Source organism: Magnolia sinica, chromosome 8 (genome assembly GCF_029962835.1).
Source record: "Magnolia sinica isolate HGM2019 chromosome 8, MsV1, whole genome shotgun sequence".
Lineage (NCBI taxonomy): Eukaryota > Viridiplantae > Streptophyta > Magnoliopsida > Magnoliales > Magnoliaceae > Magnolia > Magnolia sinica.
The window spans coordinates 47,609,371-47,621,488 of NC_080580.1; the positions used below are offsets into that span (position 1 = coordinate 47,609,371).

Here is a 12,118-nt window from a genome sequence, read left to right on the forward strand (position 1 = left end):
CCGTTTGCATTGACTTACGGACATGACGCAGTTCTTCCCTTGGAAATCACGGTCCCATCACTACGGATTGCGTACCAAGCCCAATTAACTCCGCCAGAATTCACAGAGGCGATGCTAGTCGAACTTGAGGACCTAGACGAAGTCCGCATCAAAGCTTTAAATTCGGTCATGGCCAACAAAGCAACCATAGCAAGGGCTTATAACAGAAGAGTAGAAGGGAAATCCTTCGGGGAGGGTGACACGGTCTGCAAGATGGTTTTGCCCGTCGGCTAGAAAGACCGAGCGTTAGGTAAATGGTCGCCCACTTGGGAAGGACCATATATCGTTGAGCAAGTCCTCGGAGGAGGAGCCTATCATTGAGCAAGTCCTCGGAGGTCGTTTCTTAAAGCAGCGCTTTCCTTCATTATGGGAAGTCATGAAAAATCAGGCCAAACAAAGTGGATAAAATAGATATTTCATTTCAAATAAAGCCCTAGAATGAGGGTTTGTTACTTACAATAGATATTGTATAATAAAGGCCATTTAGTTACAAGAGATTTGCAGATGATGAAGAAGAAGAGGGCCAAGATGGGAACTATAGATGGGCCGATTTGATATCTTCAAACCTTTTAGTGGCCTCAACTTCCGCTTCCCTCGTCGCGTTATGCCTCTCAGACCATGAAGCTTGTTGACTCAAAAGCTCCTCAGAAGTGCGATCAATGTAGGCCAGGCGACGGTCGATGGCCACATGCTCTAACTCGGCCGATCTCTTTTTAGCCTCACTGACCTCAGTACGGCCCCGATAGAGAGCTATCTAGGACTCGACGAAGGCGACCAAGTCAGTGTTTTATGGCCAATCGTGGTTCGGATAGAGCCGATTAGTCTCAACCAAGTCAGTGAAGAGGTGGTCATGAGCACGCTTTAACGTCCATAGCATTTTCTTGTTAAACTTGAGCTCTCGAGTCCAGTACAACCTGTTTTTCCAAGCTGCTTCAGAGCGGGCTGGCAGAGCCCTGCATTCGGCATGAAGGGCCGATAAGCGAGATAGAGCAAAGGAACACTGCTTGATTCCTATGTCTGCTTCGGAGAAATCATCTCCGAGTTGTCGAAGTTCTGAAATGATTTTCAGAATCTCCTGAGGAGGTCGTTGGTCTTCAGGGAGATCATCAACGTCCCTAAGAAAAGGGAAGGGATTGCCCATAAAGGAAGAGCGCGAAAAAGACTCAATGTCTTTTTAAAATATTTCCTCCATTATCTTGATCAACAGAGCAAAGAAATCCATGAGTGTCGAAGTTGCTGCAACTAGGATTCTGGTTTGAATTAGTTCATGGTACAATTTGCAATCCAAGTACCGTTTATATAGGCTAGAGATTCAACAGTTAAGGCACTTGGGATTCGAAGCGACTACTGGCTATTCGAGGTTAGGTGAACCGTTTCCCGAAATTCCGGGAATACAGTGAAGTAAATACGATTTTTTGGGAAAAGAAAGCGGCGCTACAATCATGGTCGAGGTATGGCATTCACGTACAAGGGAAGCCTACCATGCGTCCATACCATGACACTGGAGCCACAAACAATGAGGCAAGTACAAAAGTATGACTGGGAGGGAATACAATTTTTCCAAGGACGTTCTTATTTAACATAAAATTTACTGCCTTGCCAGTCATCGACTGCATGGCTACAAGAGGGAAACAAAAACAAAACATCTAAAAATGACCAAATGATCTACATCTTCATTTTCTCGAAATCATCAAGGAGAACTTGCATTTCTGCTTCAGCCTTCTCTTTAGATGGAGCCCAGCCAAGCCTTCTTCTATGACGAGTGGTAGGAAATGAAGTAGTTGGTCGACACAGGTTCCGGTCAAGGAAACTTCACTTTTGGTCGCCTTCCAAGCACTGTAACGCAACATGGTGCGGTTGAACTAATGAGCCTAAGCACATCGCAACCATTTGTACCAGGCTAGTTCATATTTGTCGTTCATCTTGACAAACTCTACTTTGGTCGTGTCTTGCTGTTGCGAGTAACATGAGTTCACTTGTTGTGAGTAATATAGACTGCAACAGCGCGTCCCCATGGCATGCAAACACTTCAGCTTTCGAACAAGTTCTTCAAGCTGGAGGTTTGATTCAAATAAAGGGAGGCCGTCTATCGAGCAAGAGACATCAGTCGCAAATCTATTAGCGTCAGAAAGCAAGCTGGAGAAAGCATAAGCCATAATCAAGGGTTTCCTTCTAATGCGGGCATCAGTGGTGCGCCGTTTAGAGTGTACCAAAGGAGGAGGCGTCGCCGACAGAGTACCAGAGAGGGGGAGTTGATGTGGATGGACAACAGGTCCATTGGACCCACTTTCTGACGTGCTACGAGTGCAGGAGCGGCATGTTCACCCCGACTATAGATCCATGGGTCAGATTTCACACCCTACTACATGGGTGTTTTAGTTTTTGACTTTTTTGTTATTTTTCTTATTTCAGGGGCTTTATTGCAACTTTCTTTATTTTTCATTTTTTTTGTTATTTTTCTTGTTTCTAAGGGTTTTAGTGCACTTTTATTTTTTCCATATCTTATATATACGTTGTGAGGAACCCTATTTTCGTTATTATTATTGAACGAATAAGAATTCGTCTATTTTCTTCCTCTTTATTCAAGAGAATAGGGTTTCAGGATTAACACTTGGGTGTTGAGGATTCCACCCTGATTTCGGGTTTCCCTCTTTCTAAGATCTTCGAGGTGCAGGAAAAGGTAAGAATCATCCTCCTCCTTTTCCTTTGACGACAAAGGACCTATACCTTCTTCATCTCGAACCCCTCATCGTTCACCCCTTTCGTTTTTCTCTGGATACCCCTTTCTAGTTCAAACGGAAAAGAGGGATGGTTAGTCAGTAGAATCAGATCTAAGCTTACTCGTGGACTGACTTATGTCAGATCTAGGATATCCTCATATCCCGAAGTCCTCCCTTTTTATTGTTTACGTGATCTTATGCTAAGGGGCGTGATCCTGACGGAATAACCTCATCTTTGTGTTGAGATTTACCTAATCCCTTTGTTTGGAAACAATTAGTTAATTGGTTTATTTATTTGAATATTCTTTAACCTGATTATACATGCATCTAAGGTTAGGTTATCACGTCCCTGCATCACCTTTAAGTAAGATTTAGCACCGGTAATGAGGGGATGAGTGGAAGCCATTGAAATATATTGAGATCGTAAGGAATGGTAAAAAATGAAAGATGGGACACCGTTTAAATAAACAGGTGTTTAGCACCCACAATCTAAATGGGGTATGGCGATAATGCCGCCACATGTTCTTGATCGTTAGGAAAATGGGGAGTGGGAAGCCCAAAAACAGCCCACGTTTCACCGAGTTTTTAGAGATTGGTCAACAATCGATTGCAAATGACAAGTCCAAAGAATCAAAAGAGGCATAAAAAGGGCTCAATGGCCATCCATATATGAAGTAAAATGATTATATTAGTTCAAATGTTAAGAAATTCTGTAAAGACCCTCTGGCCATTCCCAGTCGTCCCTTTACAGCCTGTAATGACGCCTTCTTCTTGGTTGCTGATCGAGAAAGCCGACCGATGTCCTTTACTTGGGAGTGTGTGATAACAGCTAATTTGAGGACCTCGTCTTCGGTCCTGATGCATTCTCTATGTTCGTCCGCGAACTCCCTCTTCAACGTGAGCAGCTCGGCCTCCAACGCTACAATTTTATCTTCTAGGTTTTCTAGCTTGGTCCTAAAAGCCTTCACAGCAAAATTCTTGGTTGTGAGTTCCTAAGCGATATCCAGCGCAGAAGACCTCCTGGACTCGGCCGCAACTTGCTCCGCCTCAAGGCAAGCAATTAAAATACCTGCGTGGTAGCACGTTTCAAATAGCCCTTGAAGCTCCAGAAGAGAGGACACTTTGGCTGCCAAAGCAAGGCGCAAATTGATTCAACTAATCGGTTGAGCCTCTCGACCGATTCAACATCAAAGGCTCCCGTTAGTCGTTTTTTAAGGAGGGTATGAAGTTCGGCCCTTATGTCTTGCAGGTCATTGGAAGGAGAAGGGGGTTCGACCGCAGTTACATCTCCAATAAGGGCCATCTCGAGTGAAAAAATGATATCATCCACAGAGGGGAGGCCTTCATTGCCAGGAATGGAAGCAACACCTTCGGACGTAATCGCTTGAGCAGATGATGGAGGTGGGTTGGGATCAACCATTTCAACCTCAGTCATCCCTACAACAACCTCGCTCGAAGATGTTCCAATAAATCCGACCGCAACGGGTTGCCCAATATCGACTAAAGTTTTGACCAAGACTGATTCAGCAATCTCCACTGAGACATCCGTTGTTGTGCCCTCTTCGGTCCTATCCTTTTTAGTCTCGACCGATTCAGTTTACTCCGTAGTTTTAGACTCGGCCGAAGCCGGAGTCTTTTCGACCGCTACATGAGATGGAGTGGTAAAGCAAGAACAATCGCGAGACTACATGGATAGGTAGGTGATATCACAATCCACTTCTGAATAGTTGGTATGGGGTTAGATGGAGATTACCCTGCACATTCCGAATGATCAGGAATGGTAATGACCTTCGATCGACTGCAAGGATGAGATTCTTCTTCACCGACAATTGTCACCGAGTAAAGAGACACGACTTCGGTGGCCACGGGACTGGGAGCCTTCAAAATCACTAGGGTGACAATGGTCGTGGCTGCGATGGTTGTTGAGGTCACAACTGTCGGAGGGAGCGCAGTCAGTGGGATCGTCGGTATCGGTGGCATATCCTAGCGTTGAGTCGTCACCATTTTTACTATGGCCGGTGGCAGTTCTCGTGTCACTGCAAAAAGAGCAAAAGAAGGATTTTAAGAAAAAGATGCGCAAATAAGTATTCAATGCAAACAAGATATATAAATAGGCAATTTCTACCTAAGTTAAATCGAACGGCATGGACGATTGGGCAATCTTTCACAGCTTGAGGATTTTTTATTACGGTCGCCAACGGCCATGATGAGGTAGGAAATGGTGGTGGATTAGGATGCTAAGGTGTGTGATATTTCTCATCGAAAGGGGACTTGGGATTATTCAATCTTTCTCTATCCCGCCACCATTTATTCCAACACTTATTGAAATGGGCTTCCTCGTGGCATTTTATGCCTTCGATTTCTTGCGAGTAATCCGTGACGGTAAGTCCAGGCCAGTACTTCGTCCTGAAATATGTTTTAAAAGCAGATACAGACTCGGCCGAGGAAGTACTCAATGACCTACCAGATCTGGATAGCGACCGATCTCCTACTACTGGATGAGAATTGAGAGGATTAGAGAGTTGGAAAGTATGGGTAGGAATTTTTGGAGGTTGGCTAAAGATACCTCACAAGTCCAAAATCTTCTTCGAAGCCATTCGTTGTGGTCGAGCAAGTGAAAGAATCTCTAATTGTTCCTCTGAAAGTTCCTGGCTCGATGGGGGAGGAACTTCAGCTGTCAAGGTTGGAGTAAAAGAAATAGCAACCGACCTCATTCTCGCCCGGCTTGTCAGTCTCTTAGCAGTAAGAGTAGGTGGCATTGCGGCGGTCCTCTTTTTGCCCTTCTCTGTACCCAGCTGGGAACAGAATCAGGAAGTAAGCCCTGTTGCATCCCTACCACCTAAGAATTTGGTGTAATGACGATCCCACCATGTTATGAGACTATCCATCGCCCGAGGAGAGTCAAGATAGCTTGGAATCTTCAAGACAAGTGCTTCTTTGCAGTATGAGTTGCTAAGAGATATGTAGAGATTAGCATTGGTCATTATCAAACAATCATAATGAGGTTGATTGCATGTCTAATGAGTGAGGAGGCATGAGATGCACTGGACTAGGCTAACTTGTTGAGCAAACATGCGCTGGATGGTATTGCTTGATCCCAACCTTGGCATTTTCTCCCATTACGATCGTGCCATAGTAAGCAAGGTCGCGACTGATGACGCAGCTGGTCCAAGCTTGATGCGAGCGACCGGCCCAGTACTCATCGTTAGGCTCAAATCGTCCCGTAAGCCACCCCAGTCCATAGACTTCTCCCTCTGAAAAGGGCATGAAGGATTGTTCTTCCTTGAACTTGTCAAGGGAAAAAATCCTCTAAGATAATCTTCGACCATGATCTTCTCTGGATGGATGTGAAGAATTCAGTCGCCAACAGAAGAATATAACTTGTTGGTTTGTGTATGATGATTGAAGAGAGAAGGCCGGAAGTATGCAAAGAACCACATCTGTAGGAGCCAAAGTGGTCCTCCCGCGGAGTGTAGGCCTTTGTGAATAACCTCGTATAAACCCCGGTACAAGTGACCGAGAACATACGGTGTCAAGGCTATTCGATGGCCTTAGGCGAGGTATTCGGCCAAGACGACATATTCGGAGGTGACTTGATGGGCACCGACATAGCAAATGATGACAAATCCAAAGAAGAAGGCGACATGCTCATCTTCTTCGAACGGACCCTCAAATTTGTGCTGGGCCTTCATGAAGTTGGTGTAGCCTTTATATGCCTTGCTCAGGTTACCTTTGCGTCTCTTCATGGCAACACCCGCATAATACGTCATCCCGAAGGGTAACAGCTTGGTCAGATGGCATACGTCTTTGATGGTCGAACTCATCTGACCACAGCCAAATACGAAAGTATGGGTGGAGGAGCTCCAAAATGTCGAAAGTGCAAGCAGAACAGATGGATTGACTTCATACTCAAGAAGAGAGAGCTTTATGCACTCAAAAATGCCCATATTTCTCCACGATTCTTCATGATGGGACAACACCTGAACAAACCAGTCCTCCCATTCTGGAAGAGGCTTCGACCATGTTCTAGGAGTCTTCGGTGCGTTCGTTGCGTCAGGGATAGATCCAGATTTGATTAGGATCTCTTCTCCTGGGCAGATAGGGAAAAATGGATCTAAAGGTTGAACTTCACCAACCGAAACATTCGGAGAAAATGTTGGACTGAGGTAGAGAACATTTTCGCCTAAAGGAGATGTGAAGATAATCTCTTCCGTGCATCTCTTCACAAGTAGATCCATCATTGCCATTATGTCTTTCTGATCGAACGAAGGAGCAGATGATGAGCAAGTAGCCATTGCAAGGGAAACAAGAAAGAGAAGAGATTCAAGAAGAAAGTTGCAAAGGAAGAAGCAATTTGAAAGTGTAAAGAAATCAGATTTGTAGTGATGAATATATAGACGCAAGAAAAGGGGAAAGGGGGCGTTTATTGCAAATTCGAGATTATTTCAGCAGAATGGCTAGAAGAGACGTGTAAACAGGGGATTCATTCAACGCCTCGATTCGAAACGACCAGCAATAAAGAAAACCTGCCTAAGGCATTTTATATTAGGCAACACGTGCGGCCATTTATGACAACATTATTAAAGCATCAAACGTCGCTCTCAATTTCATCAAAAGGACAGCGATGAGGGGGGCAATGTTTGTACCCGTTCCGTCTGAGCCCCGTCTCAACCAATCAGGTTCGTTTACGTGTGATATGTACGAGCACGAGTGGTACGATTGAACGATTTCCTGAGATATGTATGGTTATAGTTTGGAAAACAAAGCCATAGTATAACAGTCATGACCGAACATTGTTAAAGCGGTTGATGGGGTTAGCGAATTGAGTTTACACTAAGGGATGATAGATATGCAACAATTGAAGTCGCATGATCACTTGACATGTGGCTAAAGGAAATGGTAAGTGAAGAACGTGCAAAGCATTCATAAACAAAGTAATGACGAACGGTTATTATAACCATCAGGATGTGGGAAAAATCTAGAATGGCTGAACTAAGGCTATAAGTAGAAGAAGATTACAACAAAACAATTCGTCTCACACCAACCCAATCCAACCAAATTTATTTTTCATTTATCTTGCAGATTTATGTTCCTTAGTGTAATCAGTTACTTTCCTTGTTAAGAAAATTACATTCTATAGTGTAATCTTTACTTCCTAAGCTTGTTGTTTTACATTCTGTAGTATAATCCGTAGAGGTAACCGAGTAGCTGGTAATCTTTAGCTGTAATTTGAATGTGAGCTCGTGCGTAGTAATCAGTTTCACCATTAGAAAGGCATTCTTCCGGCAATCTGCACAACTGACTATAAGGCTTTCTTTTTTGTTTCACTTTGTTTTGTGTTGAGAAGTCCTTTCGTACGGAAGGCAAGAGAGTAACTCAATTTCACAGGACGAACCCCACCCTCTGAATATCGCCTAACCTGATCTTACATTGAGCGAGTGGCTGAGTAGGCAACCGACCTCTTCAGATCTCGATCATACCTTGTGTCTGCCTATCTTGGCGCTCGGGGTCACTGTTGTTCGGCTTGAATTGAGGCCACAATTTCAATTCTGGCATGCCTGCCCGTTACTACTTGTGCTAGGAAAGACAACGATCGAACACATATCACCCTCAAACAGACAGTCAAACTGAGGTTGTCAATAGGAGTCTTGGAAATCTACTTACATGCCTTGTGGGTGATCACGTTTGAACTTGGGATACAGTTTTACATATAGTCGAGTGAGCATATAATAGTTCCATTAATAGGTCCATAGGCATGAGTCCATTTGAGATGTGCATGGCTACAAACCCAGGAAACCTGTAGATCTCATACCTATGTCTGTGTCCCATAGGCTATCTGAGATAACACATGAGCGTGCACATCACGTACATGAGTTACATAGTGAGATCAGGAAGCGAATTAATGTAAGTAATGAAAAATACAAAGCGTTTGCTGATTCTCATCGCAGATTTCATGAATTCCAAGTAGGAGATTATGTCATAGTTCGTATGAGGCCTGAACGGTTCCCACATGTGGTCATTAAAAAGTTACAAGCACAGCGCAGGACCATACAAAATAATGCAGAAACTGGGTCCTAATGCGTATGTAGTAGACCTTCCACCTATCATGGGAATTAATTCTACTTTTAATGTGGAAGATCTAGTACAATACAAGGGTCTTACTACTTCGCTTGTTGATCCATCCACAGACCCTCCCACTAACCATGACCCAGTCCCAAACCCATGGCCCCTACCTAATCAATCATCTGAGCCTTTACCACCTTTACCCTCCCTGCTTGCTAGAAGCGAACAAATTCAAGACATACTGGATGCACAAGCAATTTCCACTCGACATGGGGAATTTCAGAAATTCCTCGTCAAATTGAAGTATAGGCCGATTTCAAATAGTATGTGGATTACAAAGGACGAGCTACAACATTTTGACCCAAACATTTTGGAGCGCTACAGGAGTTTTAGTCCGCCAGAGGTGAACTCTTCTCAGCCGAGGAGAGTTGATGAGGACATCTAGGCGAGTACCCGTGATCGTACTAAAGACCCCATGTGCATGTGCAAGCATCTAGAAGACCCCACACTAGAAAGTGCACATGAGCTGCTTTATGAAGTGATCCAGACTGTTGGATTGGAGGGACGTGACGATCGGGTCGTTGAATCACATGATCGGGTCATTAATCGTGAATCATCCACACTAGTTTTTCTTAGACTTTATCAGCTTATAGGATTTAGTTTTGTTTATGTTATGTTTGGACACCATTATGAATGTTTTTAGTTGATTTTATTTACACTAGAGGCATTTTCATTAAAATTCACAAAACAGGGAGGTTATTGTAATTATTGAAACTTCTTAGAGCTATAAAAGAGGGTGGGCATGTGACTCTCTCCTTTATTGGATTTTGTGAAAAAAAAAAACCTTCTTCTTCTTCCATCTTCATGAGATTTGAAGATACTTTCATGTGATTTGTAAGGGAGATTGGTGTGAGGTTAATCTTCATCAACGGAGGTGTGAGGTCTCCATCTATCCTCATATCACCATCCCTTCATTCTCCATCAAGGTATTTTCTTCAAAGTTCTTCGATTCTCCATTCCCAAATCTTCATCTTCTTCTAAACTTAACTTTCCCATACCTATCAACAATCCAAACCCTAAAGGGCCTAAACGCATCCAACCTAGCCACACGTGTGACCGTACGGCCACACGTGTGAACCTCTCGGGTTGGCCGTACGGCCACACCTTGTATTTTTTTGGTTTCCCATCACCCTTAAATCAAAACCATCTTTTCTCTTTCCCAAAACCCTAACCCTAAACCTAGAAATCCCTTTCCTATTTCCCTAATTCACGAAACCCTAGCTCATCCCATTCTTCAATTAACCCTAGTCTTTACATCCTATCCCTCTTAAACCCTAATTCCCCACATCTTCATACCTCAAACCTTTTAACCCATTCACCCAATTTGATCCCATGAACCCTAATTCCTAGATTTCCTCAATTTCCTAAAATCTTAATCTCACCCTGGGTAGTATTGGGTCTTCTACTTTGAAGTAGGCTTTCCCTATGCTAATTGGATGTCCCTACATCCATTAGATCCTTGTTTCCTTTGCTTAATGATCTTGTGTAATGATGCTTAGTAACCGAGGCTAGGATTGTGCATGATCTTCTTTGGTTTTCTTAGTATTGGTAATGATAATGGCAAGTTTTATGATTTTTTGTTAATTACCTTAATTTTGCTACTTGATCTCACGTAATATTTAGTACATGCATCGGTCCTACATTAGTACCCTTCATCATGAATGTGCCCATATCTCTTATAAGTAGTTCCACAGCTAGGGGATCCCTTCAAATGCCTTACTATATGAGTAACAACATCTCAACGAGGGGTTCTAGGAGCTTGCATGAATTGACTTACAAGTTTACAACAACTCACAGCAAATGTTTAGTATGGGTGATTGTCAGGTATATAAGCTTGCCAACCAACATATGACACTTGCCTGGATCATCAAACAAATCTCCTAAATCTACAACTAACCTCTGGTTAGGATCCATAGGAGTATCAATTGATTTGGACCCAAGCATACCAGTCTCTAATAGTAAGTCTATAATATACTTCCCTTGGGAAAGATATAACTCATGCCTTGGACTTGGCCACTTCAATACCTACAAATATTGCATCTTACCCAAGTTCTTGGTTTGGAAATTATGCCAAAGAAACGCTTTGAGATGATTTATGCTACCGTCATCATGGCCAATGGTCCAAGATCACTTAATTCTAATGTAGCATTCTTCCCCATGGGACAAATGATTGGAGGTGGCCATGACAGTGGTGATCTTCATCTTCTTAATTCTTCAAGCAATGTTAGATCAACTTTCCAAATTTCGGGTTGAGAAAAGCCAAAAAAAAATAAAAAGAGAGCAGATTATTTATTGAAATTGTTGCCCAGGACATTTTCTTGTCGATAATTTGATACTGCTATTTCCTTCTTTATTCATGTCCAATAATTATTGTGGTTTTCTTATGCGGAACGTGTCAACTTGCCAAACATTTCCAAACATTATATCCTAGTAGTGTAAATTAAGGATGTGTGGTTCCTTTTTCACTATCTTAATAGTCCTTCGGGCTAACATGTATCGGAAATATTTCAATAATATTGCCAATGTATCGATGTCACCAAAAATCCATTTATTAAAAAATATATATATATTTCAATTTTTTATGGGTGCATGGTTGTATGATGAAATGCATGCTTTTATATGTATATGTATGCATGCACGGATGGATGGATGGTTGGATGATTGGTTGGATGGATGGATGGATGATTGGTTGGATGGATGGATGGATGATTGGTTGGATGGATGGATGGATGGATGGATGTGTGTGTGTGTGTGTGTGCGTGCACGCATGCATGGATAGATGGATGGATCATGCATGTGTTTGTATGTATGTATGTGCATGTATTGATGGATGGATGGATCCACCATTTTTCCCACGTTTCCCCAATGTTTCCATGAGTCAACGATGTGTGCTTTTAAGCCCCATTCAATGAAGACTTGTTTATGTGATTCCTAAATATGCAAATATGTGAATTTTGGCATCTCCTGTAGTATCATTGAAAAAAATCACCATTTCCCAATGTTTCTTTAATGCTTCCTTGAATCAGCATTACATGTTTTTAAACCCCCATAAAGAGAAACTTATTATGGATGCATCTTTTTTATTCAATTATTTGATTCATAAATATGCAAATATGTGTATTCTAGCATATCTTGAAGTTTCATTGAGAAATTCCACCATTTCCTCATGTTTCCCCCAATTTTTCTCTTAACCAGCAATACATTTCTATATATCAGCAATAATACTGGCAATATCG

General features: G+C 42.6%; 2 protein-coding genes across 5 annotated transcripts in view; both read right to left on the minus strand.

The window, feature by feature from the left end:
• Nucleotides 1-12,118, minus strand: part of LOC131253293 (serine/threonine-protein kinase ppk15-like) — a 75,568-nt gene that overhangs the window by 40,732 nt on the left and 22,718 nt on the right. The gene's annotated exons all lie outside the window — the stretch shown is intronic.
• LOC131253294 (uncharacterized) lies at nt 6,229-7,065 on the minus strand. Its single transcript, XM_058254246.1, has one exon. It carries the CDS (start codon nt 7,052-7,054, stop codon nt 6,311-6,313), a length of 744 nt encoding a protein of 247 aa, XP_058110229.1. The 5' UTR covers nt 7,055-7,065; the 3' UTR covers nt 6,229-6,310.